Raw genomic sequence first — 24,035 nt, 5'->3', positions numbered from 1 at the left:
TAGTTTCACTTTTGTCTGCCTTATACTTGCTATAATTTCTGCACTTGGATCAGACCCCACTGAGTTTGTTGTATAATTTTATTGTTCTTCTCCATATAAAGACGTGTGTATTACTGGTGTCAACACAATTAATGAACAATGTAGATTAATAAGTGCTTGGGTACCTTGGTGATATGTGCCTTTATATACCTAAGAGACAGACAAATCCCCTCCCACCAAAAACCTACAAATCTGCAAATGCCTTGCCCTGGTCTGATTCTCCAGCATTTTTATGCAGGGCAGGTGCACTGTGGACCTTTAAACAGACGCTGAAGAGTCCTTAGTCTGTCATCTCGTCCTCTATGTGGTTAGTGGATGGATCTGTTTTATTTATACTTTGTCAGCTCCCATCCAACAGTCCATTAAGAAGTGAACTTTGAGGAGGAATTTGAAGGAAGGAGATGGAGGCTGCATGGCAAATGAGATTGAGGATGTTATTGCAAGTGGAGAGGAAAGGTTAGAGAAATGACAGAGGTGCCAGAGGATGCAAAGAGGACATGAAGGGAAGCAGAATTAACACAACATAAATCCTGAGTGGCAGAGTGGCGCAAGAGGAAAATGTAGGAAAAGCAGTGGTATATAGAGCCTTGAAGGTGGGGGATTGGAATTTGAGGAATTAATGTGGAAGGAGATGTAGAGCCTTTGAAGAGACTCAGGAGGAAGAGGATGTGCTCAGAGGGGCAGGAGAGCATCTAGCTCCCTCAGGGATTATGCTTTAATGGACTTTCCTCCGTATTTTGAACTTTTGATCAAAAATATCGAGTCCACAGTTCTGAGCTATTTTTATTGCAGGTGCTTCCAACAGATCTTGGAAAGCTAATGAATTCCTCCTTCCCCACCCCTCCACCCCTTAGTGTCTCCAGTAACATAAGCATCACATCAAAACCCTGGAGTTTGGTAGTACTGAATGCTCCCTATTTAAGATAATTTTTAATGATGCACAATTTAAAAGTATTTTGAAAGATAATTTTTAAAGAATTGCACCCCCCTCCCAGAGCTTTATTATTTTATGCAGGAAGTTCTTTGAAGCAGTCAGGACAAAACCAAACTGAGTGTTGGGGTATGTTAAAAGAGCTTTCCCTTAAGCATGTGTTAACCTTTTTTTGAAGGATTCCTCTATGATGGCCAATTTTTTAGTTGTTGGTGCACCCAGAAAAGTACATACACATTACCTGTTTCTCCCACAAAATCTGTAATTGTGATTGCAAATACTCTTTTGAGGTCCCAAAGTGAACTACTGCACATGCAAATCAGTAGTAGTAAAGCACACTGGATTGTGCATGCAAATACAGTATCGTAGGCATGTGTGCACTTTTTATGCACATGTTGCTCCCACAGTGGAAAACTTTTGCTCACTACACTCAATATCCAAAATTTTGGTTTCTGTGAAATAATGATACTAGGACTTTAAGTGTTTGTGGCATTGTGTATATATGGCCAAAATTTTCAAATTTAGGTACCTAAAGTTGGGCATCTACAATAAGTATATTTAGCCACCAAAATAAGTGGCTTGATTACCAAAATTGGTAAGAAAACCAATCCCCTTTGAATTCGCTGTAAATTTTATGGGTGTCCAGAATTTGGGAAAATCAGGCCTCTGACTTTGTGCCTAAAGATGGATTTAGGTGCCTAACTCTCTGAAAGTTTTGGCCATATTTGACAAAATACCGAGTACAAAGTGTTAAGAACTTGAAAGTTCCTAGTTAATTGTTAAAATGTTGACTTACAGTTTTGCATTCTCTAGCTTGCTTTTAATTAGAGTTGGACTTTGACCACTAAGGAGATAGTGCTGACAAAGAGGCATGAAACTTGCTTGCTTAGGTTTTACCCAAACCTCCAAGTTTTACACCCTGCCCCACCGCTATTCTGTTCTCTTATAACTATATTTCAGACAATTATGGTTGTAATCATTAACCACTTGATGACTAAATTTACATTCTGTGAGATTATACAAATAGAATAACTCAAGTATTATTGGGACATTGTGATTCCTAGCTTTGCCTACTACTTTCTTGCCAATTTTTGCAATTTTATTGCAAGTTCTGTGATTCTTGGTGTTTTTCTAAACGCCTCAGCTCTTGGAGTCATGTTGCTATGCGAGAATCTCAGCTTTCATTTAAAAAAAAGTCACTTTCTAGCCCTCAAGGATGAGAAGAAAATCTTGTAAATGTGAATTCTAAAGGTACAAAAAACAGTTAAAAGAACCCCCATATATATATATACATATATTGTGTCAATGGCTTGATTTTGGGAGGGCATCTGACTCATGATTTTTGAACCCTTGGGGTTGGCAATATTACTGCTCTTAATAAAGAAATATTATATGCCTCACACAACTTGCTGCTTAACTCCAGCAAGTGTGCGAGCGAGGTAAGACAGTGGTCATGCCTTCTTGGGGGCAAAGGGCATCACTGGGCATGCTGGCTGGTCAAACAGGCTAGCACTTAAGGGCATGTTGTGTTTAGAATCTGGGTGCCTCCTATGACCTCTCCTCATCCACTACACCCTGGCAGGGGGATCCACAATTTAGCCCGTAAAGTATTGTTGATGAAAATGCACTAGTAGAGATACAACGTATCCTTGAAAGTGAGATCTAATTTAAGAGCTGTCATTTAAAAACTATACAGTTATTTAACTTGTTTAAATTTGGTGCAGTTTCTCTCACTTTATGCTATTTTTCGGTGGTGATCATTACTTAGCATGAACTCATTCATGGCACTTTTATGTTACAGAGCCAAATTCTGTTCAAAGAAAAGGAGTACTTGTGGCATCTTAGAGACTAACCAATTTATTTGAGCATGAGCTTTCGTGAGCTACAGCTCACTTCATCAAAGTGAGCTGTAGCTCACGAAAGCTCATGCTCAAATAAATTGGTTAGTCTCTAAGGTGCCACAAGTACTCCTTTTCTTTTTGCGAATACAGACTAACACGGCTGTTCCTCTGAAACCTGAAATTCTGTTCAGTTATATAGGAGCAATCCCACTGATGTCAGTGAAAGGACACCAGGGTAACCTTGGTTCCATTCCTGCAAACTCTTACACATCTGCAGAAAATACACGGTCATATGCATAAGTCTTTCCAGGACTGAGGTGTATGTGCAGAATTCAGCTCAGAAGTAGCAGAAAAATTTAGAGGAGAAATGAACATATAGTAGAACCTCAGAGTTATGAACTGACTGGTCAACCACACACCTCATTTGGAACTGGAAGCGCACAATCAGGCAGCAGCAGCAGAGACAAAAAAACCCAAACTAAATACAGTACAGTACTGTGTTAAACATAAATGACTAAAAAATAAAGAGAGATTTAAAAAAAAGATTTGACAAGGTAAGGAAACTGTTTCTGTGCTTGTTTCATTTAAATTAAGATGATTAAAATCAGCATTTTTCTTCTGCATAGCAAAGTTTTAAAGCTGTATTTAGTCAGTGTTCAGCTGTAAACTTTTGAAAGAACAACCACAATGTTTTGTTCAGAATTACCAACATTTCAGAGGTATAAACAACCTCCATTCCTGAGGTGTTCAGAACACTGAGGTTCTACTGTATGTATCAGATCCATCAAATATGTTAAGTTTAAGGCCCTGTTCTGATCTTCAGAACTTAGGCATGTTTATCTTGACTTTCATTTGGTGATGTATCTTGCATGTGATTTGAAGGATGTAGTTCCCACTGTTTTGCTCTTTACAGCATTGCAAAATGGCAAGTAGGAGAAGATTTAGTTCAGGACACATTTTATTGTTCATTTTATATTGTGCTATGGTTAAAGCAAACTTAAAGAAACTATGCAAATACACATGCATAATTAAACAAGTAATCTTATTCCTCTGTAAATATGCGCTGTATGCAAGGGGGAAACAGGAATATTTTAATCATGCTGTCCTAAAAAGAAGAATTTCTTTGGAGCTGGGGATGTTGTCAGTAGTCCATCCCCTGTGCCTTCCACAGCCTGGTTCAGAAAGATGCATACACCTAGTCCTACATACCCACAATAGATCATACTCTAGAAGATGTTATACGAAAGCCAATGGAATCTCTTACCAAGTGCTACAATGTACAATCAATGTCAGGGGTTAAAGAGAAATTTAGAATATTTATTTAAAAGTAGATTAGATTACAAAAGAGGTGAGTTTTAATGCACAAAAAAAATCATTTTGTCCAATGATTCCAAGGTTACGATTAAGAGAAGATGATGGTATGAATAAATTACTGACAACAGTTTATTCAACCTGTTAGCATTTTCTTTGTTTCTTTGCTTTAAAGGGATGAGAAGCTAAGGAAAATTGCTTACTTTATGCATTTCCTAATCCCTTTTAAAGGTGAACAGCAAAGCAAAAGTAGAGTTTATGCCTTTTCCCCCTCATTTATGCTGTAGAAGATATCCTTTAAAAATATCCTGCTTGTTTTTCCACATTAGGAATATCAAGCCTATCCTCTTCTGGAGTTCTTAATTAGGGCTAGGGAGAGATACAGCTCAGGTTTTGTCCTTTTATGATATCACCATGCAGGCCTTTGAATGATCTTGCTGAGGTCCTCCGACAAAGAGAGGGAAATCTAGACATGATGGGGCAGATCCTTAGCTGAATCCAGTAGAGCTATGACAATTTACATCAGCTGAGAATCTGCCATGGTATTTCTAGAATAAACAAGTACACAATTTTTGTGGGCAAAACTCTGAAGACTTTATACATTTCAGTCAGCTGAGTTGTGAATTCTTAAACCTCTCAAAATTCTAGATACCTTGTTAAAATTGAATATTTAAAACACATGCATATCACACAGAAAAGAGGTGATAACTTAATTGCTTTTGAGCAGGTGCACTCTGGTCCAATTTTAATACTAGCCTTCCATCACTTAAACCTCTCAGTAATATGTATGAGTTTTATATACACACAAATAAGACAAAATTATCTTCTCCAAACCTAAGATGTTTCAATCCACATTTGATTTTGCTTTTACCCATCTCTGGGTCAATATTTCCATAGTCTCAGCACATTTACAGTGTGGTATCCACCGTGAACTTAAAAAACATAGAAAGTAGAAGGTTCTACAGCTTCAGCACTTGTAGTTGCACATAGTGGTTATCGCTCTAAAATGTTAGGGGGGTGTCAACTAGTTAATAGACAACTTGCTTGGAGAATTCAGAAATAAATATTAAAAGATGTATGTTTTTAACATAGAAAATTGTTTAAGATGATCATCACCCCAGAAATTGTGGGCTGTGCCCTTATTCCAGAAGAGATCAGTTCTGTTTGATTTAGCTTCTTATTCTCTGATGATCAAAAAAGTACCTTGAATGATTAGTTAATAGGTTCCTCTTCTCATGGCTATTCCTTTCTCTTCTCGGTAAACTCACAAGAACAGTATGGATTAGATTTCCACAAGCATACACACACCTGTGCATAAATCAGGGTTTGCATATATACATCAGAGTTTGTATCAAATCAGGTACAAGCACTTCTGAAAACCTGACTCTCTCTAAATTTTCCCTCTGTAGTAGGAAAAAATAAAAACATGGGTTCCTTTCTCAGCAGGATCAGATAAACACTGTGGGCCAAACTGTGGTGTAAATCAGCAGAGCTCTATTAACGTCAATGCAGCTATGCTATTTACACTAGTTGACATCTGACCCTGTGGGTATGTCTTCACTGCACAATTAATCTGGCTCCTTACTTGGTTCTTACTTAGCCCACCCCCTCCACCATACTCACAGAGAAATCTCTGACCTGAGTTTGGTGGTGCTTCAAGCCTGGACTAGCTTACACAGTTTGGGCAGTGGAGTAGAGCCAGAGTTCCACTTTAACTTGGGCTACAACACTCTCCACTCCTCTCCCACCACAAACTTTAGAATGACCATGCAGGCAAAAATCATTCAAGTGCTGATAGTACTCCAGTGTCCATCCCATAGTTCCCTCTGAAGGACTGACAGGTTTTCCTGCAATTGACTGGGAAAGAATCCTGGAGTGTCTCAGCAAACAGATTCCTGGGATGTGCACCTAGAGACACAACTGAGAGTGCAGAAACAGTGAGGACACAGTTGTGCCGATACAGCTTTGCAGTGGGAATGCTCATACGTGGGCTAGGCTAACCCAGGTGCTGAGACCCACGTGCCAATCACACAGGCTACTGTACAGTGAAGACATACCCTGTAAGTCTTCCTTTTGCACCCAGAAAAGTAGCCACCCAGCTTCATCCTTTGCTTTTTTTAGAGCATTCCATCGTAGGCCTTCTACTCAATGTGAGACAAAATTCAGACCTTTGCTGCCAAAAACCACTCTCCCCCTCCCCACACCCTCTTTATGGTTTTGTCTTAATGAGCCACACCTGAAGCTTCATTAAGAGATCTAGCTCCTTTCCTGTTCATATGGTTCTGAAGTATATACAGTCAATCACAATATTCCATTTAAAATTCCAGACAATTTGAAACTGTTTGACTTAAGTTTTAGTGGAATATGTCACATGAAACTATCCCAGCAGTAAAAAATATGTGTATCTGAAATTTGGTTTTATGGGTATGATGCAACAGTTAAAAGTAACGCACCATCATTATTAGTCAGCAACATGCTCATGTTACGAATTACACCTGAGAGGACACGCACACAACTGCTGCGAATTACGCCTGGTAGGACACGCACACAAATGCTGCGAATTACACCTGGTAGGACACGCACACAAATGCTGCGAATTACACCTGGCAGGACACGCACACAAATGCTGCGAATTACACCTGGCAGGACACGCACACAAATGCTGCGAATTACACCTGGTAGGACACGCACATAAATGCTGCGAATTACACCTGGTAGGACACGCACACAAATGCTGCGAATTACACCTGGTAGGATACGCACACAAATGCTGCGAATTATACCTGATAGGTCATGCACAGTTCGAATCTAGGCTGAGGCACGTAACAAAGTCTACAACTGCAGAGTTCCCAAAAGACACTAAGTTTATTACGCTCGAGCATGGTGCACCCTGCTAGCCAGGAGGGGAACCCCGAATACAGATTATGCAAAGGTTATATACTTTTTAGCAAAGCATGTTGCCCTCGTGCATCGGAAACCTTAGCCAATAAACAAACCCTTTTCTTATCTACCACCTATCCTTGCTTGGTGCATTCCTCGTGAGCAACTGAGCAAGAATGTTGTGTTATGCATGGAAGGATAGTTTAATGCTAATACAAGCAATTTACATATTTAATCACAGCAACATGAGTAACATGGCAACTTTGAGCATGCATGTTTTACTATATTTTGCTTTTAATAATCTCTTTTTGGCTCCCACTCAGCATGCTTCTCAGCATGAACGATGACTTTATCACAGTCTGCTAAATATTGCTCTGCGTTGGGGCTGTGCCCATTTGGAACTATGGAGGGAACTATGCTTAGATTAGTATTGTTAGGTAAGATTTGCTTCTAAGGAGCATGCTGCAAAATATCCACAAAGAGAATTATGTTTCAGGGAGAAAAATGGGTATTCTTGTTCTTTTGGGCACCTAGATCCTGAAAATACATCGCCCCCCTCCAACCCACTCCATCAGCCACTACCCACCATCCAAATTCCCCAGTCCCAAAGGTCTCAAAGGTTTCAGCAGAGTTTTTAATGGTTAGTGAATAGTCCTGAAAGCATTTGTTGAGAGACCAAATGGGCACAGTTTTTGTCACACTCAGTTTCTAGGTAGTACCTTAGCTAGAGTACAGTTAATTGGGGTTCAGTTGCAGTGTCCTGATTTTTCCATGCAAGTTTCCCTATTGCCCAGAGGTTGACTTTGCCAAAGTAGTTCTCCAAAAGGAACAGTACATAATCCATCTACAAAAATGATTAGCACTGAATAAATCCTATTTCCAATTCCAGTGTGACGCAGCAAAGGAGCTATACATTTAGAATTTTCTAGAAAGACTGTTGGCAGCCTGCGGAGCGCTTGCCTGTTTAAAGCAGTCAATGAACTAACAATCAGCATGTTAGGTTAAGGATACTTTTTATGGTGGATGGGAGCAATAATTTTACTTAGCCACCTGTCAAAATGAGTCTTTTTTTTTTAACTGACTTGATTTTGGTTGTGGTGGGTACTGAAGAAATAAATAAATAAAATATGCATTTTTGATGGAGTACCACAGTATCCATGTACGGTATCAGTTCCTTGGCGATATTATCAGGTGCTCAGATGCTGTGGTGATAAGGGCCATACTTGTACTTAGACAGACCAGCAGTCTTCATGAAAGTGTCTTGAGTCCACTTGAAGAATACATTAGTGGTCCATATAACAATATTAAACCAATTCCTTTTAAACAAGCAGCTGCCTTCTCAGTCTGCTGAGGAGTGCCTCTGCTGGGAACTGGGCTAGGGAACCTTGGTCCTGGTCTAAACTTAAAACTTTTTCCAGTACAATAATGTTGGTTAAGGGTATGATATGTATATATTAAACTACAGCTTATTTCATTTGGGGAGCTGATATAAAGTACCGGCAAAAGCAAATGTTTGCTGGTATAAGCTGCTTCTAGACTAGAAGAGTTTATCCCTATAGGTTTACCAGCAAACCTTTTCTACTGTAGACTAGGCCTTCAAAAGCAGTAGCGTTACCAATTTACTCTAAACGGAGTATCCAATAACTGCTATCAGCCACTGTGAGGCAAGACCACTGGAATGAGATGCTTAGTAATATGCTGTGTCTGACAGAAGAAAGGCAGACCATTCAAAGTCTGTCAGAAATCACTTTGTCATGCTATTTTGACTTATACGTCACAGCAGCACTCAAACCGCTCAAGCATTTGTGGCCACAGCACTTCAGTATCACTTGCCTCCCCTTACTCCAGATTCACAGTGGTCCTACTTTTGCTATATTTGGTCAGTATGTTTCAAGCTCCAGGTCTCTGCCTGTGTCTGTGTTTTCAAGGTCACCCATCACCAGGGGTGCCTTCCAGGAGAAGTTAACACACAAGCATCCTTTTCTTTCAGGCTTGCTTGTGGGAACAAGCTTCATGTTTATTGTTGGGATTTTTATATAGATCAGCTATAGCTATTATACGTTTTTTAAAAGGGAGGAACAATTAGCATATCTCAAAGACTTTTTGCTGTTGTAATCCTCATCCTTCCACTTTACTTCCATTATCATCTTCACTGTGTTATATCTTAGATTGTAAGATCCTTGTTGCAGGGACCTATCAATTTATTTGCTAAGCACTGTACACACCCACAGCACTGTATAAATAACAGCGGAATCCATTTACAGTTCCTTATCAGTACGCCAACTTTGTACAGAGGCATGGGACTATATTTCAAAATCAGACAGTTGGGCTCTATCTTACTCAAAAGATAACCATAAAGCTGTAGGGAACTCTTCCTGCCACCCAAGATCATTTATTACAATAGTTGCTTTGAGATAGTTTGGTCTTGTTTTAAAATTGAGGACTGTCTTCCTTTTGTTGATTGATCATCAAGACCTTATTACAAATACTAAGCTGGTGTTTGGAGTGGTTCATATGACATGGCCATGGAAATCGTGAGGAGTAACAAGGCAGTTTTTCAGGAGGTAATGATCCGCTCACACTAAGGTTCTTGAAACCAGCATCAAACTTGAGCACCTGGTTAGAACCTTTCCCCGCCGATGAAACTTGAATGTACATTTTAGGATTCTGTAATTTTCCTCTGTATGAGACCTGGTAACAGTTTCAATTTATTTTCTGTTTAAAAGTGGGTTACTTGTGGCTTGTCTAGTCTAAAGGAAGAGAAGGGAAGAACTGGAAGCCCTGTCATTTGGCCTTTGTTACCAGCCTCTTGCAAAGACAGTCATTTTTGTGTCCATTCAGTTAGCTTTCATAGCAACCAGGTACGCTGGCTTCACTCCCTAGCCTCTGTACCTCTCCATTCTCAGTTGAATAGCTTTGACATTCCCTGAATATTGACAGGGATCTTTATTTCTATAATCATTGTTATCTGTTGTTTTATTTGTATTACAGTGTTTGAGACAGAATAAGGAGGACAAGGTAGTGGCTTCACTGGCTAGTTTGGGAAGGGTGTTCCATACATGAAGGGTGGCATGAAAGAAGGTTCAAAGATGCCAGTGGGAAAAATTGGACAAATGGATGACTGAGGCTAATGTTGTTGGGACGTGGGGTGGATGAAGGGGCAATGGAGTGAGGTACATGAGCAGAAAAGGAAGGAGGAGCGGAGCTGTGCTGGGCCTTAAAGATAAAGACAAGAAGTTTGAATGTGATTAAATGGAACACGGGGGAGTTGGTGGAGGGATCAAAGAGAAGAGTGACATAGTCAGAATGACAGGACAGGAAGCTGTGTTTTTAATGGACTTGATGAAGATGAGATAGGTGTCAGCGAGGCCAGAGGAGGAGGCGGCAATAGTCAAGCTGGGAGAGGAGGACCTGGATGACGGTCTTAGTGATGTTCAGAGAGAAATGGCTGGATCTTGAACATGTTGTGGGGGAAGAAGCAGTGGATTTGGACAAAGGGGCCAGAGAGAGGACTGAGTCAAAGATAAATCTCAGGTACGGGCCTGAGTGAGGATGGTGATGCTGTCAACAAAGAAAGAGGTGATGCAGGGTTTGAGAGGAAAGGTAAGATTCAGTTCTGGCCATGCAAAAGTTACGTTGCTGGTACGCCATTGTCAGAGAGATGGGCCAAGATGTGGGATTTGGTGAAGAGATGGGGTAAAGGTAGACTTCTGAGTCACAGGCATATGGATGGTGGTTAAAGCCATGCAGTGAATAAGCTCACGAGAGAAGTTGGGGACCAGAGGTGGAGCTCTGTGAGACCCCTCTCCTCACAGACAGTGAGAGAGGGAAGAAGAACCCTGCAATAGTCAGAGACCCTGAAGGAGCAACAAGACAGATAAGGGAAGAACTGGGAAGGGACAGAATTGCAGCAGCCTAGGGAGAATAAAATTTCAAGGAGGATGTGATTAGTGGCATCACAAGCAGCTTAAAGGTCAAGGATGGAGCAAAGGCCCTGCAGCATAACCAGGAAGGCATCATTAACAACTGTGGTGAAAGCAGGATCTACCTAAGGCGCTGATCCTATTGCCAGTAAAGTCAATGACTATGCATGTTGCAGGGTTACCACCACCTCCAGATGAACATGCATTTCACTATAGCTCAGCTTCCTCTTGCCATTTGCATAAGTGCTCAGCCGACAGGCTTATCACTGACTGCTTGGGAGGCAGAGGGGGACAATGCCTTCAGGAAGGTTGGGTTCCACACCCAAGCACAGTGGTGCTTTACTTTTTTCCCATAAGCACCAACCCTTGAGGAAAACACCTTGCTGACTGCAGCTTTTTTCCTTTCCCCTTTGCTGAATCATTCCACCAGCTAACACTCTCCTCCACTTTAAATGGGAGCTGGAACATTCCCTAAGGGAATTAGTTTAGTGGGTTCCTTATTTGATTTTCTTTAATTTGTAAAGAAGTCATAAAGCTAAGGAAACAAAGGCTTTTGTTTTTATAGTGCTCTGCCTAGCAGTGGAGAAGAAAACATTTTTCTCTGAACAGCTGAGCCCACTTCTCTAGGGTAATGTGAAACCTCAGCTGAAGGAATCTGTCATGCATCTAGCTGGAAGACCATCTACTTCTCTTATTAACATTTTGACTGGACGAGACAGTGTCTTCAGGTTCAGCGAGCCATAAAGTTTGTGGAAGATATGGACTGAGAGCAGAATTGTAGTTTAATGGTTTTGAGTGTATTGCTCTTCATATCTCAGCATTGTGGTCTATAGTAGCAGAGAGGCTAATTTATTTCTTATTTGAAAATGATCTTACAGTGATTCAGAGCTATTGTGAGAATCCTGCCTGATGCTGGAGTTAAATATTATACCATTATGTTTACAGTTTTTAATTTAAATGAAACATTAATCAAAGCTCCATGTTTTGTTAAAACATTGTCATTTGTTATGTTTACATCCAAAGTCTACTTCCATTTGCAAACAGTTTTGGGTGGTTAACATGGCTTCACTGATCTGTCCCAGATTGCAAACGCAAAAATTCCATAAACAGTTGGGAGTACTTAAAAATTGTTTCAGTTTAAAATGCGATTCTAAGTTGCTCTAGAGATGAAGGATGATCTTGTGGATGAAGCACTAGGCTGGGACTCTGGAGACCTGTGTTCAGTTCGCAGGTCTGCCGCAGACTTCCTGTGTGACCTTGGACAAGTCACTTCATTGTCCCTCAGTTCCCTGTCTATAAAATGGAGATCACACTTCTTCCACCATTGTCTGTCCTGTCTAATTAGACTGCAAGCTTTTCAGGGCCTAGCAGAGAAGGGACCTGTTCTTAGCTGGGGCATCTAGGCATTACTGTAAAACAAATAATTGTATGTCCTTTTCCTTGATATACAGGGTGGTGTTAATAATAACAAGCCACCTGTAACAATGAATCAGCTGAGTGCTACATCCTCTAACAGGATCAACACCTGCTAACCAATTGAGATTTGACATTAAGACCTTTAAAGAGCTCCTTTTAAGGCTGTGGTGCTGAAATCTCCATTTCTTTGTACTCGGTGAGGATGTGCTCATCAAGTAAGGCTTATGGTGTCATTAGCTTGTCAGTTCTTTGCTTTTCAGTGGTTGTGTACTTACCCAGTCTTGTAGATGATGTGAGAGGTAAAGCATCCTGCTATTATACCTTTATTGGGTTTGCAATGAAGTTCTTGTTTCTGGACCTCAGTTCGCGATTGAATCATAGCATTCAGCGAAAGGACAGGTGGAACCCTCATGTTGGGCCTCATCCTAACAGACACTGAGTGCCCTTAACTCCCACTGAAAGCAGTGGGATTTGAGGGCGCTCACAGGCTCAGGCTTTATAGGAGGGAGTAGTAAAAAGGAATTCCTTCCATCAACCAAACTTTATCAGCCACGGAAAAGAGGTAGGCCACCAGGAGGGGAGGAGAATAGCATCCCTTTCCCCTCAAACAGCAAGAAGGGAGAGAAAAAGGTAGAAGAAGCCTGACAACTCTTCTACCTTCCCAGCAGCCAGGAGAATAATTTGTTAGGTGTACTGGCTACCATTCCAGTCACTCTAACGACATTACAACCTACCTGGTCCAGCTGCATGGCATTGCCTGCATCTTAAGCATCTCTTGAAGGACATATTTGGTCCTGATGCCCTGGGAGCACGAGAAACTCCAGAATTGTTGTTGTGGAGAGAGCTCCATAGGGTCAGCCAACCAGCTATAGCCTGTTACAACTTCCTGGTCCAAAAGAACTTCCCTAATTTAGATTGTCTGTTCCAGGCCTGGAACTAAGATTTGTGTATATCTTGAACCCTAGCCAATGTGGAGCAGTCTTGCAATACATTAATAACTCTACTATTGCTCTGTGATGAAGGTTGATCCATCAGAAGATTATATTTTGTTCACATTGGTCCTTGGATAGGTTACAGTGCCTGGGCATTGTCAGAACAAACTGCTGCTGGAGATGTGGGTCTCTCAGAGCCACACTGGCTCATCGTATCCTGGGACTGTCCCAGGATACAATCTTTTTGACTAGAAGTAGGCAGGAGGATGAAGAGATAATGGATAGCCCCTTAAAAACTAATTCCCAGAATTGTGTTCTGGGATATATCCCATCATCTTGGAAACTCTCCAACTCATAGAAAGCTTGGTTCTCTAGAGCACTGCTTATAACCAAATAACTCATGTTGCTTAGGTGGAAGAGCAGACTGCCTCCTGCGATAGAAGTATGGCTCAGCAACTTGGTTGCCCTGACAGCTAAAGAGTGGGTAACGTTTTGGAGAAGAGAAACTTTAGACAAATTTGAAAAGATTTGGTCTGACTTCTTAGAAAATTTTGGTGAATCCCTAGTGGATGGAAACTGAGATGTCGCTCTCTTTTCTCATTCCTGCCTCCTTCCCTTCCTTCCTTTCCTTTTCTATTCCTTTACTTCTTGTGGTTTTGGGGTCTTCCCTTATTTTTTGGGGTGGGGTGTTGGGGAAGAGAATAAATAAAATATGAATACACTTAAACAGAACTTCAAGCAATTTCATATCTCTTTCTGGTTATTTCCCCCTTAAAAATAAATACTGTCCTAAGCAACCCCTGGGATCACAGAAGAGACTCATTTGTTTAGATTTGCAAAGAATATAATTTGGTGCTAAAACATGACAATCATATGCAAAAACCCACCTCTTAAATTAGCTAATACGTATAAATGCTAAACAACAATAAGTCCTGTTAAAGAGAGATGTGTCTGGGGATCTGTTTTTCTATTCGGTAGTATTTTCTATGTTGCTATAACAGATTATATTCTAAATAAAGAAACTAAGTGAAATTCTGTAAAATTCTGTGCACTTTGAGATTTTTCTGTCCCTCTTTTGCCACTTAGGAAGGAGTAATATCTCCTGCTGATCTAGACCTTGTGATGTCTGATGGATTGGGAATGCGGTATGCATTTATAGGGCCGCTTGAAACGATGCATCTCAATGCAGAAGGTATGCAATTTTTATCCCTTAAGACTTAAATATAATACTTTTCAAGGCAAGGATTTCTTGCATAAAGCTTTGCTAATATTGTCTTAACAGTTCAGACCAGTGTAAAATTGACTGTAAATGTCTTTTCTCTTTTCATAATAAGGTAGGTCTCAAGTCTTGAAATCATATGAAAGCTTTTACAGTTTCAGGGTAACTGCACATGTATTCCCCCTTCCATGTCCCTTGAGGGCAACACTTGAAGATTTCTGGCTCCCAGTCATCACCTTTCTTTGAGAGAGACCTGCGTCTCTCTCCCTCCTGACTGGGGTTTTTAGGCTGCATAGCTCCCCTGGATTTATACGTGATCCTCAACAAGCCAGGCTGCCTAAACAGGCCAGTGCCTGCCTTCTTTAAGAAGGCTATAACCAGTGTATTTTCTGCAGTTATAAATTATCACACAGTTTCTAAGCAAGCACATTTATTCTTGAGGTAATAGCACTACAGAGAAAACATATAAACACCAATAATAAAAACTGATAAAAGTTCCTATATACATGTTAACAGATTACCAGAGGTCACCCATCAATCTTATGCAAGTCAGTTCCTTCCAATCCTTCCACAAGGATTACCTCCACCCCAATCCTGCTTGGCCATTTGCTGGATCAGAAAGAAGGCCCTGAGTCAGTTTAAACTCAGGCTATTTATCTAAAAGTCCTTTTTGTGTCTGTTGGTCTCTGGAGAATGTGGTTTGAACTGGTATATGCCTTTGCTCGCCAGGAGGTGGTACCTCTCGAGGAGGCTACACCTGGCTGATTTGCCTTAATTGGTACCCACTGTTTATTTCCTGGATGAGCTGTGGTAGCTGCGCTCCCCACTGGAGCAGAACACATTCATACATAAATCATCCATTTAAAACAATGAACCCCAGTGATATGCCTCATCTTCCCCCAGGGAGGTTACATTCAATCCCGGCTGACGTAATACATAAACGTAACACAATATGGGCTTTCAAGGATATTGCAGGAGATTGCCATATCTGTCACAGAAGGGGCGGATATTGAGCAACTCTTTGTCTGAGTCTAGATTAAGTTTCTGTTTTTTAACTCTCAGTAATTTAGGCTGAGTTACTAATTTTTGTCCCAATCCCTTGGAAACATTCCCCTACATGTAATTTAGCCCAGTTTTAGGGCCAGCAGCGGAAGAACAAGTCAGAAAAGTTCACCAGAGGCTGAGGTGCAAATACAAGATCACTCTCTTCGGGTGTGTGCAGGGGCTCTAGGTTCGTTCACATTGATACCAATTTGATAAATGTGTCTAGGTGCTGTGAGTACAATAAGTGTTATATGCAATGCCCTAAGCCACTGCAGTTGATCAATTAACAATACCACTTGATGTTTCTCACATGTTTTAAAGATATTGTGTTAGTCATAGTCATAGATATTAAGGCCAGAAGGGGCCACCAGATCATCTAGTCTGACCTCCTGTATGTCACAGGCCACCAACACCACCCATCACCTGCACACTAAACCCAACAACCGAAATTAGGCCACAGTGTTACAGCCCACAGGAGACTAAACTATTACATGCCACAGGCAGAGAATAGGAGGGACTGAGGTGCACCAGTGCCTGAAGCCCCTACAATGGAAGGGAAATGGTTAAGTGAGATATACCCAGATAATTCTGTCAAATGATCCACACCCACATGCTTCACAGGAGGGCGAAAACCATTGAAGTCACTGCCAGTCTGACCTGAGGGAAAATTTCTTCCTGACCCCACATGTGGTTATCAGTTAGACCTCGACAATGTGAACAAGAACCAGCCAGCTATGTACCTGAGAAAGAGAGAATCCCCTGGTCCACCCCACCCCACCCAGTGTCCAGTCTGCAGCCAGGACCATCCTTGATGCTTTAGAAGATTTTACAAAATAAACCTCCCAGAATACGCTGGGGGAATCCCTTCCTGACTCCTGCAGGTGGAGGCTGAAGCCCTGAAGCATGAGCTTGCTTAGCCAAAATACAGATTTAAAATACCTTTAGAATTTTGTTAATTTTATTAACCACAATAAAATTAACAAAAAATGGTAAATGACAGAAAATAAAGGTGCTTACAAAATTTTAAAGAATTGTTAACACAAAATGTGACCATATCAAGAAATAAAAATCAAATCACTGCAAACCAAGAATATATATGAAATATAATCACACAGTAGTGAAATAATCACAGAATGTAATGGCACAGTTGTAAATTTTATCCTAAGTCTGTATCTTCAGTTAGTCACAGAATGGAAACTTGTCTTACATCTCTACTCTCTGAATAAGCAATTTTGGTACCAATATGGAATTATGGATCCTCAATGTAGATCCTTCAATTTGCCAATCCAGTTGCATACCAATCAACTTAAACACCACTTAAAGTGTCTAGTGTTGTGTACTCTTGCGAAGCTGCATCTCCACTCTGGAGAGCAAGGTCCATTCTAGATATTTTCATTTTTCATCTGCTGATTTCTTGCGGTTTTTCCTTCCTCTTCAGGGTTTATAACTCTGCATATAAATCACATTGATATTTTCTCTTAGCTTGGTACAGCAGACAGGTAATGAAATGGCAAGGCACAGAAACTGTGTGCTTCTTTATCTGTTACATCTTTGTTAACTTTTCCTTTCAGTCATGCAATTAAGATCACTTGTGCCTGTGTTTCTCAACTGGGTTTGGTTTCAGAGGGGTAGCTGTGTTAGTCTGCACCAGTAAAAAAAATGAGGAGTCGTTGTGGCACCTTAGAGACTAACAAATTTATTTGGGCATAAGCTTTCGTGGGATATAACCCACTTCATCAGATGTATAGAGTGGAAAATACAGTATTCCTTCTTACTGTATTTTCCACTCCATGCATCTGATGAAGTGGGTGTTATCACACAAAAACTTATGCCCAAATAAATTTGTTAGTCTCTAAGGTGTCACAACGACTCCTTGTTGTTTCAACTGGGTTTGTGTTTCCAGTTGACAAGTGTCTGTGAGTATTCAGTGCCTTGCATAATGACAGGTTTCAGAGTAGCAGCCGTGTTAGTCTGTATTCACAAAAAGAAAAGGAGTACTTGTGGCACCTTAGCCCTGGTCTACACTAGGACTTTAGGTCAAATTTAGCAGCGTTAAATCGATGTAAACCTGCACCTGTCCACACGATGAAGCCTTTTATTTCGACTTAAAGGGCTCTTAAAATCGATTTCCTTACTCCACCCCTGACAAGTGGATTAGCGCTTAAATCGGCCTTGCCGGGTCGAATTTGGGGTACTGTGGACACAATTAGACGGTATTGGCCTCTGGGAGCTATCCCAGAGTGCTCCATTGTGACCGCTCTGGACAGCACTCTCAACTCAGATGCACTGGCCAGGTAGACAGGAAAAGAACCGCGAACTTTTGAATCTCATTTCCTGTTTGGCCAGCGTGGCAAGCTGCAGGTGACCATGCAGAGCTCATCAGCAGAGGTGACCATGATGGAGTCCCAGAATTGCAAAAGAGCTCCAGCATGGACCGAATGGGAGGTACGGGATCTGATCACTGTATGGGGAGAGGAATCTGTGCTATCAGAACTCCGTTCCAGTTTCGAAATGCCAAAACCTTTGTCAAAATCTCCCAGGGCATGAAGGACAGAGGCCATAACAGGGATCCGAAACAGTGCCGCGTGAAACTTAAGGAGCTGAGGCAAACCTACCAGAAAACCAGAGAGGCGAATGGCCACTCTGGGTCAGAGCCCCAAACATGCCACTTCTATGATGAGCTGCATGCCATTTTAGGGGGTTCAGCCACCACTACCCCAGCCATGTTGTTTGACTCCTTCAATGGAGATGGAGGCAACACAGAAGCAGGTTTTGGGGACGAAGAAGATGATGATGATGATGAGGTTGTAGATAGCTCACAGCAAGCAAGCGGAGAAACCGGTTTTCCTGACAGCCAGGAACTGTTTCTCACCTTGGACCTGGAGCCAGTACCCCCCGAACCCACCCAAGGCTGCCTCCTGGACCCGGCAGGCGGAGAAGGGACCTCCGGTGAGTGTACCTTTTAAAATACTATACATGGTTTAAAAGCAAGCATGTTTAATGATTAATTTGTCCTGGCATTCGCGGCTCTCCTAGATGTACTCCCAAAGCCTTTGCAAAAGGTTTCTGGGGAGGGCAGCCTTATTGCGTCCTCCATGGTAGGACACTTTACCACTCCAGGCCAGTAACACGTACTCGGGAATCATTGTACAACAAAACATTGCAGTGTATGTTTGCTGGCGTTCAAACAACATTCGTTCTTTATCTCTCTGTGTTATCCTCAGGGAGTGAGATATCATTCATGGTCACCTGATTGAAATAGGGTGCTTTTCTTCAGGGGACACCCAGAGGTGCCCATTCCTGCTGGGCTGTTTGCCTGTGGCTGAACAGAAATGTTCCCCGCTGTTAGCCACGGGGAGGGGGAGGGTTGAGGGGGTAGCCACGCGGTGGGGGGAGGCAAAATGCGACCTTGTAACGAAAGCACATGTGCTATGTATGTAATGTTAACAGCAAGGTTTACCCTGAAAGAGTGTAGCCACTGTTTTATAAAATGTGTCTTTTTAAATATCGCTGTCCCTTTTTTTTTCTCCACCAGCTGCATGTGTTTCAATGATCACAGGATCTTCTCCTTCCCAGAGGCTAGTGAAGATTAGAAAGGAAAAAAAAACACACTCGTGATGAAATGTTCTCTGAGCTCATGCTGTCCTCCCACACTGACAGAGCACAGACGAATGCGTGGAGGCAAATAATGTCAGAGTGAAGGAAAGCACAAAATGACCGGGAGGAGAGGTGGCGGCTGAAGAGAGTAAGTGGCGGGCTGAAGACAGGGCTGAAGCTCAAATGTGGCGGCAGCGTGATGAGAGGAGGCAGGATTCAATGCTGAGGCTGCTGGAGGACCAAACCAGTATGCTCCAGTGTATGGTTGAGCTGCAGCAAAGGCAGCTGGAGCACAGACTGCCACTACAGCCCCTCTGTAACCAACCGCCCTCCTCCCCAAGTTCCATAGCCTCCACACCCAGACGCCCAAGAACGTGATGGGGGGGCCTCCGGCCAATGAGCCACTCCACCACAGAGGATTGCCCAAAAAACAGAAGGCTGGCATTCAATAAATTTTAAAGTTGTAAACTTTTAAAGTGCTGTGTGGCATTTTCCTTCCCTCCTCCACCACCCCTCCTGGGCTACCTTGGTAGTCATCCCCCTATTTGTGTGATGAATGAATAAAGAATGCATGAATGTGAAGCAACGATGACTTTATTACCTCTGCAAGCGGTGATCGAAGGGAGGAGGGGAGGGTTGTTAGCTTACAGGGAAGTAGAGTGAACCAAGGGGCGGGGGGGTTTCATCAAGGAGAAACAAACAGAACTTTCACACTGTAGCCTGGCCAGTCATGAAACTGGTTTTCAAAGCTTCTCTGATGCCTACCGCGCCCTCCTGTGCTCTTCTAACCACCCTGGTGTCTGGCTGCGCGTAACCAGCAGCCAGGCGATTTGTCTCAACCTCCCACCCCGCCATAAACGTCTCCCTCTTACTCTCACAGATATTGTGGAGCACACAGCAAGCAGTAATAACAGTGGGAATATTGGTTTCGCTGAGGTCTAAGCGAGTCAGTAAACTGCGCCAGCGTGCCTTTAAACGTCTAAATGCACATTCTACCACCATTCTGCACTTGCTCAGCCTGTAGTTGAACAGCTCCTGACTACTGTCCAGGCTGCCTGTGTACGGCTTCATGAGTCATGGCATTAAGGGGTAGGCTGGGTCCCCAAGGATAACTATAGGCATTTCAACATCCCCAACAGTTATTTTCTGGTCTGGGAATAAAGTCCCTTCCTGCAGCTTTTGAAACAGACCAGAGTTCCTGAAGATGCGAGCGTCATGCACCTTTCCCGGCCATCCCACGTTGATGTTGGTGAAACGTCCTTTGTGATCCACCAGAGCTTGCAGCACTATTGAAAATTACCCCTTGCGGTTTATGTACTCGCGGGCTTGGTGCTCCGGTGCCAAGATAGGGATATGGGTTCCGTCTATGGCCCCACCACAGTTACGGAATCCCATTGCAGCAAAGCCATCCACTATGACCTGCACATTTCCCAGGGTCACTACCCTTGATTTCAGTAGATCTTTGATTGCGTGGGCTACTTGCATCACAGCAGCCCCCACAGTAGATTTGCGCACTCCAAACTGATTCCCAACTGACCGGTAGCTGTCTGGCGTTGCAAGCTTCCACAGGGCTATCGCCACTCGCTTCTCAACTGTGAGGGCTGCTCTCATCTTGGTATTCATGTGCTTCAGGGCAGGGGAAAGCAAGTCACAAAGTTCCATGACAGTGCCCTTACGCATGCGAAAGTTTCGCAGCCACTGGGAATCGTCCCAGACCTGCAACACTATACGGTCCCACCACTCTGTGCTTGTTTCCTGAGCCCAGAATCAGCGTTCCACAGCATGAACCTGCCCCATTAGCACCATGATGCATGCATTGGCAGGGTCCATGTTTTCAGAGAAATCTGTGTCCAGATCACTCACGTGACCGTGCTGACGTCGCCTCCTCGCCCGGTATCGCTCTGCCAGGTTATGGTGCTGCATATACTGTTGGATAATGCGTATGGTATTTAATGTGCTCCTAATTGCCAAAGTGAGCTGAGCAGCCTCCATGCTTGCCTTGGTATGGCATCCGCACATAAAAAAGGCGCAGAACGATTGTCTGCCGTTGCTCTGACGGAGGGAGGGGCGACTGACAACATGACTTACAGGTTGGCTTCAGGGAGCTAAAATCAACAAAGGGGGTGGCTTTACATCAAGGAGTATTTCAGGCAGGACTTCACGGAGGGTTCCAATAAGAAATGGTGCACCTAAGTTATTGTTCTTATTGGAACAAGGAGGTTAGTCTGGCCTCTGATTGATACATGGCTAGATTTACCTCACTGCACCTTCTCTGTGAGTGACTGCAGTGTGACCTAGAGGAATGAGTCCCCTAGACGGGGGTGTGTGTGGAAGCAAATGAGTACAAAACAAATCTGGTCTATTTCTTGTTTTGATACACTCCATCTATCTTTTACATCTTTGGCTGGCAGCAGACGGTGCAGAAGGACTGCATGCCATTCACATCTCATGGCTGCTCGGCAGAAGATGGTACAATAGGACTGCTAGCCATCCTCATCTCTTGCCTGCCCGGCAGAAGATGATGCAATAGGACTGCTAGCAATCCGTATCGCCTGCCTGCTCACCATAAGATGGTTCAATACGACTGACTGCAGGACTAAAGAGAATGACTTGATCAAGTCACTCCAAATTTAGTCCCTGCGCCCATGTCTGCCCAGGCGCTCCTGATCGACCTCACACAGGCGACCAGGAGCACCTCGGACATGACGATGACGGCTACCAGTCCTATTGCACCGTCTGCTGCCACAAGGCAATGGGTTGCTGCTATTGTGTAGCAATGCAGTACCGCGTCTGCCAGCACCTAGGAGACATACAGTGACAGTGAGCTGAGCGGGCTCCATGCTTGCCATGGTATGGTGTCTGCACAGGTAACTCAGGAAAAAAGGCGCGAAACGATTGTCTGCCCTTTCTTTCATGGAGGGAAGGAGGGAACGGGGGCCTGACGATATGTACCCAGAACCACCCGCAACAATGTTTTAGCCCCATCAGGCATTGGGATCTCAACCCAGAATTCCAATGGGCAGCGGAGACTGCGGGAACTGTGGGATAGCTACCCACAGTGCAACGCTCCGGAAGTCGACATTTGCCTCAGTACTGTGGAAGCACTCCGCCGAGTTAATGCACTTAATGCACTTGGAATATTTTCTGTGGGGACACACACACTCGAATATATAAAACCGATTTCTAAAAAACCGACTTCTATAAATTCGACCTAATTTCGTAGTGTAGACATACCCTTAGAGACTAACAAATTTATTTGAGCATAAGCTTTTGTGAGCTACAGCTCACTTTAAAAAGAAAGTGGCAATTCTTCAACAAAAAAACTTCAAAAACAGACTCCAACAAGAGACTGCTGAATTGGAATTAATTTGCAAACTGGATACAATTAATTTAGGCTTGAATAGAGACTGGGAGTGGGTCATTACACAAAGTAAAACTATTTCCCCATGTTTATTCCCCCCACCCCCACCCCCCACTGTTCCTCAGACGTTCTTGTCAACTGATGGAAATGGCCCTCCTTGATTATCACTGCAAAAGGTTCCCCCCCCCGCCCCCTCGCTGGTTGCTTGGTTCCTTTCATCATCTGGAGTGTTGATCTGCTCCCAGTCCTGCTGATGCAGGCTGGGAGTGCAAAGCATCTGCTTATATAGGATCCAGCAGACAGTGCTGCCACTGATTGCTCTTGTCAGAGAGCATTTAACAGCGTCGTTTGCTGGATGCCATGCCTCATTGCAACCAATGGACATCAGCTTCAATTCTGTACCAGCTTTCTCCTTGCTCTTCCAACACTGCTTTAGATAGTGTGAGAACTAGCAGTGTTAGGGCCCTCTTCCTTCCCCAGGATAGATCTCCTGGACCTACAGCACTAGCTTCATCTTCCAATTTGCAACAAATGGGGAGAGGGTGAGGTGTAGGTGAACTCTCCCTTCCTCTTACCAGTCTCCCTAGCCCAGCAGATCCCACCAACCCAACAACAGCTGCTTGCAGCCAGCCAGCCAGCATCTCTCTTCAGCCAGAAATCCACCCTAGCAGCTCGTCTGATGCCTAGCCTTGCTTCAGGTCAGTAAGCAAAGAGGGAATCAACATAGGATTTGGGAGGTGAGAAGCTGAGGTGAGATACAGGAAGAATTAGTGAGGATAAAAATGGAATTCTTTGGGAGGGGCGTGAAGGATGAAATTTTGGATGTGGGAAGAGAGGGATTTATTTTGGAAGTGGAGGAAGTGATAGTCTTCTCTTTTGGGAGAGGAGAACCTGACTCATAAGGATACTCCTGGAGGACAGTGTTGGTTTGGTTGTGGGAAGGATACCCGAAGGTCTTCCTACAAACCACCCACCTGCAAATGCTCCGACCCCCTAACCTCCCTTACTCTGTCTCTTATTTTCTTTTCCCCCATTTTTGCAAATTGACTGACCAAAGGCTATTACCTAGATCACTTTACCCTATTATTCAAGCAAGAGATTTGAACATACAGTACTGTGCCAATAGTCTTGAATACAGAATAAAATGCCTATCTCAAGTCACTAATGGCATTGAGGCAGAAACTTGAGAACTGAATGGGAACAGACAGAAAGGAAGCCCATAAAAACAAGGGAGGTACTATGGACATTCAACTTAACATGATGATAGTGAATGTTGATTTCAGATCCAATAAGTTCCTTACCGCTGAGTTGGTTATTTTAAGATTTGGCATGGTACCACCACACAGAAATGCCATCAGCCCTTTACCTGGCAATAAACATCAATATCGTACTTTAGAGTCTTTTCTCATTTATCTATCACAGTATTATTTTAATACACACAGTACCTCCTTGTATGTGTAATGAGCTATCTGTTAATCTGTTGAAGTTTGTCCAGACTCTGTAAGATTATATGTTTGTTTTTAAGCTTTCAGAGTTACTTC

The 24,035-nt window shown here is 42.9% G+C and overlaps 2 protein-coding genes across 3 annotated transcripts in view; both read left to right on the top strand.

Moving 5' to 3' along the window:
* The window catches only part of CRYL1 (crystallin lambda 1), an 84,685-nt gene that overhangs the window by 52,591 nt on the left and 8,059 nt on the right, over positions 1–24,035 (top strand). For both annotated transcript variants that reach the window (XM_048845360.2, XM_048845353.2), the window contains exon 6: positions 14,360–14,465. In XM_048845360.2, coding sequence (XP_048701317.1) covers positions 14,360–14,465 — 106 coding nt within the window. The remainder of the gene's footprint in view (positions 1–14,359; positions 14,466–24,035) is intronic.
* LOC142069390 (uncharacterized) lies at positions 17,855–19,629 on the top strand. Its single transcript, XM_075120264.1, has 2 exons — positions 17,855–18,485; positions 19,072–19,629. Exons 1-2 carry the CDS (start codon positions 17,966–17,968, stop codon positions 19,152–19,154), a joined length of 603 nt encoding a protein of 200 aa, XP_074976365.1. The 5' UTR covers positions 17,855–17,965; the 3' UTR covers positions 19,155–19,629.

Source organism: Caretta caretta, chromosome 1 (assembly GCF_965140235.1).
Source record: "Caretta caretta isolate rCarCar2 chromosome 1, rCarCar1.hap1, whole genome shotgun sequence".
NCBI lineage: Eukaryota > Metazoa > Chordata > Testudines > Cheloniidae > Caretta > Caretta caretta.
The sequence above is the reverse complement of the archived record's forward strand: the minus strand, read 5'-3'. Positions and strand labels throughout refer to the sequence as shown.